Below are 16,625 nucleotides of genomic sequence, written 5' to 3' on the forward strand. Positions count from 1 at the left end.
TGGGTTCATTGGTTGTGTCTTAATTCCAGCTGAGCCATGGTGGCAGGGCCAGGTGGCAGGTCCCTGTCCCTGTCCCCCTGGCCAAGCGTGGCCCTGTGGGCAGTGTCTGCCACAATGCCAGGAGGGGAAACTGAGGCCCACCAGCCCCCTGCCCTGCCCTGGCCACTCTCACCCTTCCCCAAATCCTCCTCCACGAGTTCCACAGCAAGGGGAGGTGGTGGCACAGCCCCTGGAGCATTGATTGTCCCCATCCCCACTGCTGATGTCCCCAGCACGGCCCATCCACCCCCTCACTGCCTTGGCAAAGCAAACAGCTCAGGGCTGGGCCGGCATCGATTGTGGGAGCTGCTGTTTGCTTAACCTTTGCAGAGGAGCGGCGGCGTTGAGCGGAGCCGCAGCCACCGCCACCGTCACCACCACAGCCACCACAGCCACTGCAGCCACCACAGCCGCAGCCACTGCAGCTGTGACATCCACTGTTGTCACCGCTGCAGCCACCACTGCAACAGCCACAACCACTGCAGCCACCACTGCCACTGTGGGCACCACCACTGCCACTGGAGTCACTGCTGTCACTGCTGCCATCGTTGCCACCACAACCACGGCAGCCACTGCTGCTGCCACCTCCCACCTTTGTCCCTTTCCCAGCTCCTGCGCTCCCAAATGTGCAGTTTGGAGCTTTGCTGATCCATTCCGGCTGTCCTGGCTCTGCACACGGCTGTAGGGACACAGCTTGAGGACATGGTGGCCAAGGGTGGTGGCCTTGCCATGAGGACAGGGTGGCCCAGAGTGATGCATTGGCCTGAGGTGGTGGCTATGCCAGGGGGACACAATGTCCTGTGGCAGTGAGGTGGTCTGGGGCTGTGTCCCCACCATGAGGATGCTGTAGCAGGACCGGGGATGTCCCCTGACCCTCCAGGTGAGGCGAGTGCCCTGATGCAGCCAGCGTGGGCCTGTCCTCCCTCTGTGTCCCTGTCACCCTGGCCCACCCGGGCCACCCCGTCCCCGTGCTGATGGTGACTCACGCAGCCCGTGACCTCTCGAGGCGTATTTTTAGGCACTTGTTAAAACAGAAAGATAATGAGGAATAGGGGGGTGTGACAAAAATGATGGAGGAAAGAACCAGGGAAACAGCCGGTGACATAATGATAACAAACTTTGAGGGGGGATACGGTGCTAGCAGCACCCCCACCCCAAAATACTCTCCCACCTCCCCAGCCTTGTAAAGACCCCGGGAATAATTGCCTCCTTAAAGGTAGCTAATTGATTTCTGCTCGCTGATTAAAGCCTCTGCGGGAGCCGGGGGACATGCGGGGGCGATCGATGGCTGTCAAAAGTCTCCTTGGCCCCCCCCCCCTCTCTTGGGCCGGGGGTGGCGCTTGTCCCCCGCGTGTCCCCTGGGGTTTGGATGGGATGAAGGGGATGAGGGGATGCACCCCCAGGGTGTTTTAGGGGCAGGGGAGATGTGACCCTCTGGACCTCACAGGTGCCACGGAGGTTGATGCCACCTCGGTGTTGTCACCGAGCCGTGTGTCTCTCTGCCCGCGTGTCCGTGTCGCCCTCCCCCATCCCCGCGTCCTTCGCTCACCCCCGGCGCTGGCGGCGCCTGTCACTTGCCATCGCGTCCCGCTGTCCCCGCCGAGGCTGATGGAGATGGCAGGCGACAGAGCGGGCACAGCCGCGTGTCCCGGTGCCACGAGCCCGGCGGTGGCACCTGCGGGCGCCCCGTTGTCACGGCGGTGACATCCCATCCCACGGCCCCACGGCTGAGCGCGATGGGCGCTTGGCTACGTGGGTTGTCCCAAAGCGTGGTCCCTCGTGGGAGGGGACACTGAGGCAGCGAGTGGCCGCGGGGACCATCCCACGTGCGTGTTTTTGGGTGGGGACACAGGTGACAGGGCTGTCCGCAGCTCCACGGGGACACTCGGGGTGTGGCGTGGGGACAGGGGGGTGCGGTCACGGGGGGATTGGAGGAGGGGGGTCAGTGGGGCAGCCGGGGCCGGACCCACATCCCTGCCTCAGTTTCCCTCCCTCGGGTGGGGTGGGGTGTCACGGGTGGGCGGGGGCGTGTCCGTGGGCGTGGTTATCACACACGGGGGCGTGTCTCGCGTGGGTGGGCGTGGCTGTGGGCGTGGCCCGGCGGGGTGGGCGTGGCCCGAGCGGCGCGGGGCGCACCGGAGCGCAGCGGAGCGCAGCGGAGCCGCCGCCGCCGCCGGCCCGAACCCCCCCGCCGCCGCCGCCCTGCTGCCCCCCGCCGGCACCATTCCCTCCCCCGGGCGCCAGCGAGCCCCGGCCGGGCGGCGGCTCAGCCTGGGCCGCAAAACTTTGCTGGCGGCCGCGGCGGGGGTGGTGATGGTTCTGGTGCTGGTGGTGCTCATCCCGGTGCTGGTGAGCTCCGCCGGTACCGACGGCCGCTACGAGATGCTGGGTACTTGCCGCATGGTCTGCGAGCCCTACGGCCCCGCCGCCGCCCCGCAACCGGCCGAGCGCGGCCCCCTCCCGCCGCCCTCCACCCTGGTGCAAGGTCCCCAAGGCAAACCGGGGAGACCGGGCAAACCGGGACCACCGGGACCGCCCGGAGAACCGGGACCGCCGGGGCCGGTGGGGGCGCGGGGTGAAGCGGGAAGACCGGGACCGCCGGGATTACCGGGACCGGGGGCTACGGGCGCGGTGAGCGCGGCCACCTACAGCACGGTGCCGCGGGTCGCCTTCTACGCCGGCCTCAAAAACCCCCACGAGGGCTACGAGGTCCTCAAGTTCGACGACGTGGTCACCAACCTGGGCAACAGCTACGACGCCACCTCGGGCAAGTTCACCTGCGCCATCCCCGGCACCTACTTCTTCACCTACCACGTCCTCATGCGCGGCGGCGACGGCACCAGCATGTGGGCCGACCTCTGCAAGAACGGGCAGGTAAGGGCTGCCCACCCCGGTTCCCTCCGCGGGACCGGGGGCTCTGCTGTCCCCAAGCACGGGAGAAGGGCTGTGGGTGCTTGTCCTGGCCGCAGGGATGCACCCCCAGGTTGTCACATCCTCTTTGTGCTGCTGATGGACCGCGGGTGCTTCCCCAGGGGCTCCGTCCCTTTCCCGCCCCAGAGATGCACTCCTGGGGCTCCGTTCTTCTCCTGGATGCGCCCCCAGGGTGCCACATCCCTCTCCCAGTGCTGATTCCGGGCTCTGGGTGCTTCCCCAGGGGCCCCATCCTTTTCCCAGCCCCTGAGATGCATCCCCAGGGTGCCACATCCCTCTCCCAGTGCTGATTCCGGGCTCTGGATGCTTCCCCAGGGGCCCCATCCCTTTCCCAGCCCCAGAGATGCATCCCCAGGGTGCCACATCCCTCTCCCAGTGCTGATTATTTGCTCTGGGTGCTTCCCCAGGGGCCCCATCCTTTTCCCAGCCCCAGAGATGCATCCCCAGGGTGCCACATCCCTCTCCCAGTGCTGATTATTTGCTCTGGGTGCTTCTCCAGGGGTCCCATCCTTTTCCCAGCCCCAGAGATGCATCCCCAGGGTGTCCCATCCTTCTCCCAGTGGCGATGATGGGCTCTGGGTTCATCCCTGGCATGCCACATCCTTCTCCCAGACACTGCCATGCACCCCTGGGTGCTTTATCTTTCTCTAAGTGCTGACGATGGGCTCTGTGTGCACTCCCAGGATGCCCTGTCCTTTTCCTATCCCTCGGGATGTGTCCCCAGGATGTTCTGTGCCTCTCTCGGTGACAGTGATGGGATTTGGGTGCATTTCCAAGGTGCCACATCCTTTTCCTGGGCACAGAGGTGTAACCCCAGGGTGCCCCGTTCTCCTCACAGCGACATGATGGACTCGGGGTGCACCCCTGGGGTGCCCTGTCCTGCTGCCATCTCTGGAGCTGCATCCCCAGGACGCTCCATCCTCCTCCCAGTGGCAATGACAGGCTCTGGATGTGCTCTGCCCTGCTCCCCATCCTGAAGGAGCACCCTGGGGTGCCCTGTCCTTCTCCCAGGGACAGCGCAGGGCTCCGGGTGCACCCCTGGGGTGTCCCATCCTCCTCCTCCCACTCCCAGACGCTGCCCTGTCCCTCTCCTAGCGCTGGGGACAGTCACCATCCACCCTGGCACGTCCCCAGGCGTTCCCTCAGCTCTTCCCTTGGCCACGGAGATGTTCTTTGGGGTGCCTTGGGGCGTCCCCAGGGTGTCCCCCGCCCTCCCCGGCCATGCCATTGTCCCCGCGGGGACAGGGCAGGGACAGTGTCCGCGGTGGCTCGAGGGGGACAGTCCTGCCCCGCTTTTGGGGGGCTGCACGCCCAGCCCGGAGCCGCTGGTGGCTCAGGAGAGCCGCGGGGACACCGCGGGGACAGCGCGGGGACAAACACCCCGAGGGTGGCTCCATCCTTCCCGTCCCCTCTCCCACATCCCTGCGACATCATCCCGCTGGAACCCAGGAATTTGGGGTGCCCCTTTCCCACGCCGTGTGGGGACACGATGTTTGTCACCCCCGGGTGCCACCGCAGTTGGCATTCCTCGGGATCCATCCACGCTGCTCTCGTTTCCTCTGGCACCCCAGACCCCGAATTAACCCAAAAATGAGTTTCCACGGCAGGACCAGCTCCGAGCAGGAGCCGCTCGGCAGCTTTTTCTCCATCCAAACAGTTCGAATTGCCTTTTATTTGGATTATTTTGTCCTCCCCTGCCCTCCAACATTGGATTTTAGGGGATGCCAGCGCCGCTTGGCATTTCTGGCTCTTTCTCCCAACAGCATCCGTGTAACTCCGGACTGAGCGCCCCAAAACTCACCTCAACCCTTTTGCCTCCCCCAAAATCTTTTTGGGGACCACCCCAAACCTTGCTGTCCCCCCAGCTCTGCCGAGCATCGCCATTCCTGGATGAATTTCCAGCAGCTATGGAGCCCCTTGTCAAGAGGAGCTGCGCTCGGGCGGGCGATGCAACTTAATTAAGCGCTTGTTAATTACTAACAAGGCATCACCGCATTGATACCTATAAAGAAGATCCCCCTCAATGGCCCAAATAATTAAAAAATGGGGTTGTTTAGGGGGTTACTGCCAAAATCCCCCGTCCCTGGCATGGTGTGGGGTTCCTGGCAGGTAAAGGTCGATCCTGGCAGGTTCAGAGCGAGTCAGAAGTTGGGGGGACCCCCCCCTGGCCCCCAAAAATCCCCTGGGTGCCCCCAAAAATCCCCTGGGTGCTGCCGATTTGGGGGGCTGCCCATCACCGTTGGGTCGGGGCTGGAGTTAATGAGAGCCAGGGGAGCTGCTGCTGGTTAATTAGCATTAATTATTATTTGTATTAGCCCGTAGATGAGGCGAGGGCAGTGGGAGGGGGGAGGTGGACGGACAGAGGGACGGATTGATGGATGGATGGATGGATGGACGGACAGACGGACAGGGCTGGTACTGGCTGGTTTTGGGGCAGCTCAGGGAGGGTCACAGCCCCAGGGGACTGTTGGGGACAGTCCCTAAGGGTACACAAGGACATGCTGGGGGTCCTGGGGGCTCCCACTGCCCTGTCTGGGGGGCTGGTGGGGGGGGGGGATCTGCTGATGCACCCAAGGGCTCTGGGGGGCACCTGCTGCTCTGCCCGGGGGGGCTGGGAGGGCACCCAGAGGTGTGCCCAGGGGTGCTGGGAGGGCACCCAGAGCTGTGCCCGAGCACCCTGAGGAGCTGCTGCGGTTCTGCCACGCCTCAGGGGTGCTGGGCCCTGGTGTCCCCGAGGTGTCACTGCACATGGCAGCACCCTGCTGTCCCCTGTCTGCCTGAGAGCTCCTGGGTGCAGCACCTTGGGGACAACTCCAGAGTGTCCCCAGCACTGGGGACACCCCCAGCATTGTCACTGGGGTCAGGGAGAGCAGCTGCAGCTGAGGCCACGCCACCCCCAGGGCTCCCAGCCGTGCCATGGGGAAACTGAGGCACAGAACAGGACAAGGGGGTGAGGCCATGGCGGGGGCCGTGGTGGCAGTGCCACCGCTGTGCCACTGCGGTGCCTGGAGCGGCTCAGGCCGGGCCCAGCGCTGCCATTTATCTTCCCCGGTTAGCGAGGGCTGGCGGCTCCTAACGAGGGAAGACGGATGGCACCGGGCAGCTCCGGCGGTGCCGGGGGGGACGATGGGGGGAGCCGAATGGCTCTTCCCGGCTCTCCTTCCTTCCTCACGTCTTCCTCCTTCACTCCTCTTCCTCAGGAGAGGCAGCGTCCACTGGAGATTGGGGGCAGTGGCTGGCTGGGATTTAGGGTCCCCTATTGGAATGGGGACCCTCGCGGTGGCAGGGTAGACACAAGGGTGACTTTTAACAGGGTGAGTGTTGCTGGTGGCAGGAGTGGCCCCTTGGGGACCTGTCCTGGGGACAAAGGACAGCACTGCGTGGGGACAGCCCTGCTTCTCCCGGCGCTCCGGGACCCCGCTGCCTGCCCGCCCCGCACAAGCCAATTAAGAGCCGATTCTCGTCGGTTGTAATTAGCGGCACCTTCTCCCGGCACAGCAGCGCTTCTGCATTTCACTTGGGATTTCAGCAGCCGCCTTGTCACTGTCACCCAGCGCCGCGATCTCCCCGCGAGGCGCCGCAGAGATTTGATTACCCAAAGAATTCTGCAGCTCCAGCCGCGGGAGCGCTTCTCCGGCCGCTGACGGCTCCTCTGGCTCTGCCGCACCCAGGAAACCTTTCTGGGGAGCATCCTGCCCCTGTCACACGCTCACGGTCCCTGCGCAGCTCCCGGGGAGCGCTGAGGGGTGCGCCGGGTTCTGTGGTTCGGTTTGGAGATGGGGTCCTGTGTCCCTGGCATGGTCCTGTATCCAAAACCAAGGATGGGGTCCTGTGTCTGAGCTGGGGTCCTGAATCCAGACCCAGAGATGGGGTCCTGTGTCCCAGGCATGGTCCTGTGTCCCAGGCATGGTCCTAAATCCAGACCCAGAGATGGGGTCCTGTGTCCCTGGCATGGTCCTGAATCCAAACCCAGAAATGGGGTCCTATGTCTGAGCTGGGGTCCTGAATCCAGACCCAGAGATGGGGTCCTGTGTCCCCGGCATGGTCCTATACCCAGACCCAGAGATGGGGTCCTGTGTCTGAGCTGGGGTCCTGTACCCAGACCCAGAGATGGGGTCCTGTGTCTGTCCCACGGTGCCACCAAACCCAAAACCGCGGTCCGTGTGTGTCCCACGGTGCCACCAAACCCAAAACCGCGGTCCCGTGTCTGTTCCACGGTGCCACCAAACCCAAAACCGCGGTCCCGTGTCTGTTCCACGGTGCCACCAAACCCAAAACCGCGGTCCCGTGTCTGTTCCACGGTGCCACCAAACCCAAAACCGCGGTCCCGTGTCTGTTCCACCCGGGACCCGCTCACCCACGCCGGGGGACCCGGGGCACCCCACGCTACCCCGGGGCGGGTGGATCTGATTGTGCTCGGCGGGACCCGCGTGTCCCGTGGGCTCGGCGGACCGAGACGTGCCCTGAGCCGGTGTCGCTGTCCCCTGGGCAGGTCCGGGCCAGCGCCATCGCGCAGGACGCCGACCAGAACTACGACTACGCCAGCAACAGCGTCATCCTGCACCTGGACGCGGGGGACGAGGTGTTCATCAAGCTGGACGGGGGCAAAGCCCACGGAGGCAACAACAACAAGTACAGCACCTTCTCCGGCTTCATCATCTACTCGGACTGAGCGCGGAGCGCTGCACCGGCACCCCCCGCACCCACCCGGCACCCCCCCAGTGACCCCCCAGCCCCACGGCATCCCCGGGCCGTGGTTCTGTCCCTTCTGCCCCCCATCTCCCCTCGCTCCTGCCCGGCCCCACTTCACCCCACCGCGGTCCAGCCCACGGATCCTCCTCCCCGCGCTCCCTTCGTGCCCCGAGCCCCCCTTTTCCCAATCGAGGGCTGCAGAGGTTTGGGGGCGGCAAGAGGCTGGGGGTGCCCCCCGTGCTGCCCCACGGCCCCCCCATGCCCGGCTGTGCCCCCCTTGTGCCGCCCCGGGGCTCGGGGGGCTCGGGGGGCTCCCGGTGTCCGCACCGGGCCGGGGGGAGCCGTGTCCTGTCCCCCTCCGCCGGGTGACAACATGGTAAAGCAGAGCTGTGATCTCTCCCCGTCTGCTGTGTGTGTCCCCAGTGTCCCCACCTTGGGGACAGGGTCTTTCTGCCCCGCCAGCTCCCACCCCGACCCCGCTTTGCTGTATCAAATCAGCGCCACCCTCACACGGGACTGTCCCCAAAGCCCAGGTGACACACGAGGGGGTGTCCCCTGAGGGACACGGCATTGCCACTGCTCGGGGAGGGACACGATCAGGCCACACAGCGCCACTGGGACCCTCGGGCACCCCCCGGGACCCCCGGGACCTTCCAAGACCCCCCGGGACCCCGGGAACCCGGGACCTCCCAAGACCCCCCGGGATCCCCCGGGACCCCCAGGACCCCCGGGACCTTCTAAGACCCCCCGGGACCCCCGGTACCTCTGAGATCCCCGAGACCCCCCGGGACCCTCCGGGACCCCCGGGACCCCCGGGACCTTCTAAGACCCCCCGGGACCCCCCGGTACCCCCCGGTACCCTCCGGGACCCCCGGGCCCCCCCCCCCGCTCCGCCGCCCGCCGCCAGGGGGCGCAGGCGCCGACGAAACTGCAACTCCCATGGCGCATCGCGCGGGGCTCAGGACTACAACCCCCATGAGGCATCACGCGACACGCAGCCAATGGGAGCCTGGAAAGAGGGGCGAAGCCAATCAGGAAGAAGGGCGGGGTTTCGCGGGCAGTTTAAAGGCGGCGCAGGGGCAGGAGCCCGCCCAGAGCGGCGGGACCGGGGCCGGGGTCGGACCGGGACCGGGACCGAGACCGAGACCGAGACCGGGACCGGGACCGGGACCGGGACCGGGGCGATGTGCAGTACCTTGTAGGAAATTCAGTGCCTGTGCGAGTGTTCTGGGACCGCAGAGGAGGTGCAGGCCCAGTGGGGAGGTGTGAGGGGCTGAGCGGGCCTGAGGGGACGCTGTTAGCACCGAGCACAAAACACAGAACCAGCACACGGTACAGCCGGGATTGTAATAATTTGATTTTAACAGGGCATTCCTGCTAATATACTCAAAGGAAAAGTTTCAAGGGGTTTAACACTGCCCTGATACACATTATTATTGCAGGTACCAAACAACAAAATTAAGGTCAACAGAGTTGCCATAGGCCAGAAAGGATTATCAATATAAAATCACGAAAAAGGTTTGATCATCCCTACCTATTGACATACAGGGTCAGTCACCTGGTGCTGGCAGTTGGGTGTTTGGAGAAGGAAGGTGACCTGAAGTTCCATCTAGGTCAGAAACTCTTCAGGAAAGTTCTGTGTCATCCATCCTGGAGCTGCTCTGGCGGCTGCATTCCCACCCCAGCGTGGCCCTGGTGGGGCTGAGGCCATCAGCAGTGCCCCGAGGCTCCCCTACACCCCATCCCACAGCTGCTGCTGATTTCCTCTCCAGCTCAGCCCCAGCACTCGCAGAGAGCAGTCCCAGATCTGCTTCCTTTAAGGAATTTTATGGAGCTGCAGCACTTACCTGCCTGGCACTGCAGGTCCTTGCCGGGGGCTTTGCTGATTTTCCCCACAGAGCTCACCCTGCAGCTCCCAGGGCACTGCCCCACAAGCTTTCTGCACTAAATGTGGTCCTCAACACCAGGGACCCTCATTACACACCCCAAACTGTGACAAAACAACATCCCCAGACACTAATCCACAGCTGCACCCTCTGGCTGGAGCTTCCTTCATCCCCATCAAAAATCCAGCGCACGGTCCCACAGGACATCTCATCCCTGGGCTGGGGGGACACGGCGGCTGTGGGGGTGAGGAGCTGGCGGGGTGCACCCACAGGGCTGGGGGCTGTCACCAGGGTGTCCCCAGGGCTCTGGTGGCACCGGGGCTCTGCAGTCCCTCACTCAGCGTGTCCACAAAGGTGACACGAAGCTGCGGTGCAGGTGACACCCAGGGGGACCTGGACAAGCTGGAGAAGCGGGACCAGGAGAACACGATGAATAAAGCCAAAGGAAGGGGCTGCACCCGCGCGGGGACAATCCCAGAGAACGAGTGACAACGTTCCACGGCTGCCGGGCACCGGTGGAACCCCGAGCGCCGGTGACAACGGGCTCGCTCCGTCCCTCCCGGTGCGCTCCGCTCGCTGCTCCGCTCGCTGCTCCGCTCGCTGCTCCGCTCCCGGCGGGGCCGTTTGCAAAGGCCATTCCCGGTGACGAGGCTGTGCCTCGTCCCCTCGCACGGCAATACCGACCCCACGCGTGGGTGCTGCCGTCCCCGCGGGGGACGCGCTCGCTGGGTCAGTTCTGCTGAGGGAGGGGTGGAACAGGGACACGGGGACCTGCAGGGGAGGGGACCAAAGGGGTGACAGGGTCTGAGAGAGGCTCTGGGGCTGAGGGGGCTGGAAGGGAATGGTGGGATCCTTGGGGAGGCTGTGGGAGGAGGATGTGTCTCAAAGGGATTTAGGGTCTTTGGGGAGGGTCCAGGGGAGCAGTAGGAGCATAAAGGGGTTTGTAGAGTTGTCTGGGATCCAGAGAGACCGAAGAGAGGTTTTGGGAGAGGCTGTGGGAGCCTGAAGGGGGTTCAGGCTCACGGGGAGCTCCAAAGGGACACTAAGATTGGCACAGGGAGGGGTGGGCGCAGACCCCGCGGATATCTCTCCCCCAGCTGAACCTTCCCCCCCAGACCACATGAGGACCCAGACCATCGGACCGAGCAGCCCGGTGCCCCAGCCCCAGCTGCCTGCTGTGGGGCAGAACCCCCTCCCCAGGAGGGCTCCATGGCCGTGGTGCTGCGTGTGAGACCCCCCAGCCCCCGGGAGCGAGGGGCACCCACGGTCCTGCACGTCCTGAACGAGCACACGGTGCTGCTGAGCACCGAGGAGCCCGGTGGCACCGGCAGCACCGGCATCACCGACACCACCGGCAGCACCACGCCACTCACCCGCTGCCCCGGGAGCCCCCGCAAAAACCTCCAATTTGAATTCGACCACGTTTTTGACCAGAGGGCCACGCAGCAGGAGGTGTTCCAGCACACCACGCTCCCTCTGCTGGAAACCCTCCTGGCTGGCCACAACTGCTCCGGTAAGTCCCGATCCTTGCAGGGGCTCCTGGCCCATCCTCTCCCAGGCTGGAGGGCTCAGCAGAGCCCTGAATTTAATCTGAATGGGAATGAGGTGGCACAACAGCATCCCAAAGCCACACAGCCTGAAGCGTGTTGGTTCCAGCAGTGCTGGGCACTGGGAGATGGGGTGCAGAGGATGGATGTGGGTGTTGTGTAGATGTGAGGCTGGGCAGGAGCTCCAGGTCACTGTGTCCCACCCTGATGAGAGCTCCAAAGGAGGTGCTGGAAGATGGGGGTAAAAGAGAGGAAGCCGAAATGCCTCGTGGGGAGAGGGTCGGAGGTGACCTGAGCATGGGAGCAGCGCTCCTCTGGAGATTCTTTCTGTCCCTGCTGCATTAGAGAGGCTGAAACCAGGGAGAAAAATTGCCCTGATTAGCAGGGAAACTTATGAGTTTTACCTCATGTCTTATCTGTGTGGGAATCTCCTGTCCTGTCCTGTCCTGTCCTGTCCTGTCCTGTCCTCTCCTCTCCTCTCCTCCCCTCTCCTCCCCTCTCCTCTCCCCTGCCAGGACCCAACCTTCTGCTGTCCCAGGTGAGTACTGATCGATCATTTCACCATCCCCCCCTTCTCCTCCCAGTGTTTGCCTACGGTGCTTCGGGGGTGGGGAAGACCCACACCATGATGGGCTCCAAGAGCACCCCTGGCATCGTGCACCTCGCCACGCTGGAGCTGTACAAGAGGCTCGAGGCCATGAAGGACAAGAGCTGTGAGGTCCTCGTCTCCTACCAGCAGGTTTGCTGTGGCCCAGCATGTCCCCTCCTGTCTCAGGGTCCCCAAGGAGGAGATTTGGGGTTGATCCAGAGCCACATTCATGGTCCCTGCAGTGTCCCCTGCTGTGCTGGGGTTGGGAGGGCGGCCTGGTGGAGTGAACTTCTGCTGCTGCTTTCTGCCAGCTGGAGCTGGGGGTTTTCTCTCCTTGCTGTGCTCCACAGAGCAGTGAGGCTGGAAGGAGCAGGGCTGGGGGAGCTGCCCAGCAAAGCTCTGGGAGCTGGCCCTGCCTTCTGAGCCCCATCAGCTGCTCCCGGTGCAATGAGGTCCCAGAGGTGGGGTCAGGGGCACCCAGCTCTTCTCCCAGCTCCCTCCCAAAGAGTAAAACCTCAGCCTGACCTCATTTTCCTGCTCCAGGTGTACAAAGAACGTGTCTACGACCTCCTGCAGCCCCAGGGCCCGCTGAATGTCTGGGAGCAGCCTGGCAAAGGAGCTGTGGTTCAGGGTCTCTCCTTCCACCAGGTGTGGGCACAAGAAAGGCACAAGGGCTGGGACAAACTCATCTGCACCAGTGCTGGGAGAGGCTGGGAGTCCTGGGGACACGGGGTGGGGATGTCCCAGCTGCCTCCTGGCTCCTGGCTGGCAGCAGAGGTGGCCTCGGGGTGCCCGGTGCCCTGCCCAGGAGCTGATCCAACCCCTGCCCGTTCTCCCCCAGCCCACATCACCAGAGCAGCTCCTGGACATGTTGGCCAAAGGCAATAAAAACCGAGCACAGAGGCCCACCAAGGCCAACGCCGCCTCCTCCCGCTCCCACGCCATCTTCCAGGTGAGGGCTGCCGGCCCCGGGCTCGCTGCCAGTGCTGCTGCAGGGAAGCACACCTGCCCAGCTGTGCCAGCACCAAGGTCCCCAGGCTGTCCCCTCGGGCCTGAGCTGGCAGTGCTGCTCCCCAGGGCTCTGTTTGTGTGCTTGCTGCTGGCTGGCTGCAGAGCTGCCAGTGGATTTCAGCTCCTTGCCCGAATTGTCGGGGCTGTCAGGGCTGCCAGGGCTCTGTCATTGTCACTTCAGCCGTGCCCCTCGCTGCTCCTGGGGCAGCAGCACAGGTGTCTGCAGGCTTTTCCAGTCCCTCTGAGGATCTGCCCAGCCATACCCCTCTCTGTCTCTCTGTCATCAAGTGTGGGAGATGCTGATTGTCCCCATAGCTGTCCCTCCCTGCCAGATCCCTTCCCTGGCTCTGTTCCTCGTGTCATCACCGGGTGTTTGGCTGTGTTCCTCCCCTCCTCCTGCCTCATCTCTCCACAGCATTCCCTGCCTCTTGCCCTGAAACACAGAGCCCTGAGCATCTGTGTGGATCCAGTCTCAGCCCCTCTGTCCTCACAGATCCAGGTGAAGCTTTGTGACCCCACTGGTGGCCTCGCCGGGGACCCACGCGTGGCCAAGCTGAGCTTCATCGACCTGGCGGGCTCGGAGGGAGCCTGGGCCAGCACGGGCCGGGGAGAGGGGCTCTGGGAGGGCACCAGCATCAACCGCTCGCTGCTGGCCCTCAAAAGCGTCATCCGTGCTCTGGCTGGAGCCAAGGTGAGTCCCGGGTCCGGTGGTACTCGGTGTCTGGGCAGCTCTGGAGGGTGCCCGGAGCTGAGCCCGGTGTCCCGGCAGGGCGGGCAGAGCCATGTGCCGTTCCGGGACAGCAAACTGACTCTGCTGCTGAAGGACTCGCTGGGTGGCAGCTGCCGCACCGCCGTGATCGCGGCCGTGAGCCCCTCCGCGCCCGCCGGCCGCGACACCCACGGCACGCTGCGCTTCGCCAGCCGCGCCCGCCGCGTCCTGCGCCCGGTGAGCACCGGGAGGGGCTGCCGGGGCTCGGGGCTGCCGGGGCTCGGGGCTGCCGGGGCTCGGGGCTGCGCTTCTGGGTGCCTCCCGTACCCCCCGAGAATCTCCCAGCCCGGGGGTGCCGCTGGATGTCGGAATCTGTGGGTATTGGTGATTCTGAGATTGTAGAAAGTCTCTGTCTGTCAGCCCCGTTGCCAAAGCAGAAGCCATAATTGGTCTGTGCTGTTTCAAGGGTGTTTATTCTGTTTATCTCTAACATGTTCTGCTGCCCTGCCGCAGCTCTGTCCTGCAGGGCAGCGTGTGGGGCTCTGCCCTCAGTGGGATGGTACAAACATTAAATACCAGAAACTACATGTACTATATTTACAATAATGTGCCAATATCTATCCAGTGTGTCCCCAGCCTAAACCAGTAGAAAAATGCCAACACCACAGTGAAACATGGAGGGCATGAAGAAGGAGGAAAAGGACAAGGCACACCCAATTCCTCCATCTTGTCCCCTCTGAACCCCTAATCTAGAAACCTAAAATTTTACTTTTGCACCCGTGTCACACTTAATTATTACTGATATCAAACACTCAGAGCTGGTAATTCACCCTGTAAGATTGAAAACTCTTTTCCATGGGCAGAGATCACAGACATTGTCTCTGGGGGCTCTGTCCAGGGGGGCTCCTGACCCCTGCCAGGGCAGCCAGAGGGAAGCCCTGGATTCCCACACCAGCCCTGCTCCAGCCCCCATCGTGTTTCACCACTGTCTCATCCCAATCCCTGCAGGGCACCGGGATGTCTCCCTGCAGCTCCAGAAGAGCCTCCCTGCCCAATCTGCAGTGCCAGGTGAGGACACCAAGTCCCTTTCTGCAGGACCTGCAGGACCAGGAAGAGAAGTGAGTGTCCTTCTGTGCCTCTTCTCAGCCTGGGCAGACTGGGTTGTCCATGGTCGGGATGGATGTGGGAGCAGGGCTGTGCTTGGAGGTGCTGGCCTGTCCCTGGTGCACACACACCTCGCAGCTCAGGCTCTCCAGAAAGAGATTTACAGCTTGGGAATGTCCCATGTTCCAAGTTTGACTCTCTAACCCCAAAACTCTACCCACAGCCTCTGCCCTGATGAAATTACTGCAAAGACAAAGGAAGTGAAGGTCCTGGCACTGGAGGAGTCCACAGGGCTGGAGGAGTCCAGAGGTCTGGAGGAGTCCAGAGAACTGGAGGAGTCCACCAGACTGGAGGTTCCCACAGGGCTGGAGGAGTCCACAGGGCTGGAGGAGTCCACAGGGCTGGAGGAGTCCTCAGAGCTGGAGGTTCCCACAGGGCTGGAGGAGTCCACAGATCTGGAGGAGTCCACCGGACTGGAGGTTTCCACAGGGCTGGAGGAGTCCACAGAGCTGGAGGAGTCCAGAGAACTGGAGGAGTCCACAGGGCTGGAGGTTTCCACAGGGCTGGAGGAGTCCACAGGGCTGGAGGTTTCCACAGGGCTGGAGGAGTCCACAGGGTTGGAGGTTTCCACAGGACTGGAGGGTTCCACAGGGCTGGAGGAGTCCAGAGGACTGGAGGAGTCCACAGGGCTGGAGGAGTCCGCAGAGCTGGAGGAAGCTGCACCTCCCTGTAGCCCTGCAGAGCCCAGTGAGGATGCCCCAGCCCCAGGAATGCAGCTGAGCTGTGCCGGTGAGGATTTGGGATGGGGACAGTGGGGATTGTCCCCTCTTCTGTGTCTCGGTGGGACACAGCTCCCGGCCGCGGTGGCACGGGGCAGAGGAACGGGCGTGTCCCCACGTCTGTGGTGCCTCTTCTGCTCGGGCTGGAGGCGCTTTGGTGCAGCAAAGGGCTGCACTGGGCTGGGAGGGCAGGGCTGAAATGGGCTGGGGGCACTGGGGCTGCTCCGGGGGCTCCGAGCGCTCCCGACCTGCAGACAGGGAAGTGACTCTGTTTCTCCTCTGCTCTTTTAGCCGAGGCTCCTGTCACCGTGCCAGATCCCGCTGTGCCCAGCCCCGACCCGGGATGCTCCCAGGAGCTCTCTCCGCACTCCAGCCCCAACCCGGGATGCTCCCAGGAGCTCTCTCGGTGCTCCAGCCCCGAGCCGGGATGCTCCCAGGAGCTCTCTCCGCGCTCCAGCCCCGAGCCGGGATGCTCCCAGGAGCTCTCTCCGCGCTCCAGCCCCGACCCGGGATGCTCCCAGGAGCTCTCTCCGTACTCCAGCCCCGACCCGGGATGCTCCCAGGAGCTCTCTCCGCGCTCCAGCCCCAGCCCGGGATGCTCCCAGGAGCTCAGCCCCGACCCGGGATGCTCCCAGGAGTTCTCCCCGTGCTCCAGCCCCAGGCCGATGTCTCTCGGGCCGGTTAAGAGAAAACCCGAGTGGAGCAGCGATTCCCACTCAGAAAATCCCCGCGGCTCCCGAGCACGGGAGAAGCGCTGGCGGTGCCCCGCGCAGAGCTGCCCTGAGCCCCCGGGGCCGCGCTGTGCCAGCCGCCAGCCCTGCCAAAGCCCTGGCACCCCGAAACCAGCGGCTGCAGGCACCCCCAGCCCCCTGCCCGCACCGCCAGAGCTCCGGGCAGCCCTCCCGCCCCCACCCCCCAGCACCTCTCGCAGCATCCGAGCTCCAAACTCCCCCAGCTCATCCCTGCCCCGCCTGTCCTGCAGCCCCACGGGCATCCCCCCCTGCCCCGCCGTGCCCTTCTGGCCCTGGTTCCAGCTGCGAACCCGCCTTTGTGCCCCCTCTGTTGGCTCAGTCCTGTACGTGTGTTTGCAGGTTATGGGGGGGTTTAGGAAATAAGTTACTGTGCTTTTAATAAATTGTTCTGTCCCAAATCCAAGGGGCAACACGTGGCTGTTCTCTCCTGCTCCCCTCTGGTGTGGGGAGCCTGGAAATGATTCTTGCTCCATCCCCTTTCTCCATCATCCTGTGGGTACCTCTGCTGTGGGAGGCCTGGGCCCTCTGCTGAGTGTAGGTGAGGGTTGTGGGGAACACATGGCCATGGCCATCCGTGACAACATCC

At 63.9% G+C, this 16,625-nt stretch overlaps 2 protein-coding genes across 2 annotated transcripts; both read left to right on the forward strand.

Annotated features, from left to right (window-relative positions):
* Positions 1-2,132: 2,132 nt before the first annotated feature.
* C1QL1 (complement C1q like 1) lies at positions 2,133-8,059 on the forward strand. The gene is made up of 2 exons (XM_030256134.4): positions 2,133-2,913; positions 7,463-8,059. The coding sequence occupies exons 1-2, from the start codon at positions 2,353-2,355 to the stop codon at positions 7,640-7,642; spliced, it is 741 nt and encodes a 246-aa protein (XP_030111994.1). The 5' UTR covers positions 2,133-2,352; the 3' UTR covers positions 7,643-8,059.
* Positions 8,060-9,941: 1,882 nt separating this feature from the next.
* KIF18B (kinesin family member 18B) lies at positions 9,942-16,402 on the forward strand. The gene is made up of 10 exons (XM_072919026.1): positions 9,942-10,277; positions 10,664-11,061; positions 11,680-11,834; positions 12,228-12,332; positions 12,526-12,636; positions 13,189-13,386; positions 13,465-13,641; positions 14,413-14,522; positions 14,732-15,255; positions 15,579-16,402. The coding sequence occupies exons 2-10, from the start codon at positions 10,758-10,760 to the stop codon at positions 16,400-16,402; spliced, it is 2,508 nt and encodes an 835-aa protein (XP_072775127.1). The 5' UTR covers positions 9,942-10,277; positions 10,664-10,757.
* Positions 16,403-16,625: the final 223 nt, after the last annotated feature.

The sequence above is a fragment of the Taeniopygia guttata genome, chromosome 27 (assembly GCF_048771995.1).
Source record: "Taeniopygia guttata chromosome 27, bTaeGut7.mat, whole genome shotgun sequence".
NCBI lineage: Eukaryota > Metazoa > Chordata > Aves > Passeriformes > Estrildidae > Taeniopygia > Taeniopygia guttata.

Coding starts and splice junctions, on each gene's coding strand:
- C1QL1 (XM_030256134.4), top strand. CDS start 2,353: ATGGTTCTGGTGCTGGTGGTGCTCATCCCGGTGCTGGTGAGCTCCGCC. Junction 2,914..7,462: donor ACCTCTGCAAGAACGGGCAG/GTAAGGGCTGCC, acceptor TCCCCTGGGCAG/GTCCGGGCCAGCGCCATCGC.
- KIF18B (XM_072919026.1), top strand. CDS start 10,758: ATGGCCGTGGTGCTGCGTGTGAGACCCCCCAGCCCCCGGGAGCGAGGG. Junction 11,835..12,227: donor TCCTCGTCTCCTACCAGCAG/GTTTGCTGTGGC, acceptor TTCCTGCTCCAG/GTGTACAAAGAACGTGTCTA. Junction 13,642..14,412: donor CCCGCCGCGTCCTGCGCCCG/GTGAGCACCGGG, acceptor CAATCCCTGCAG/GGCACCGGGATGTCTCCCTG.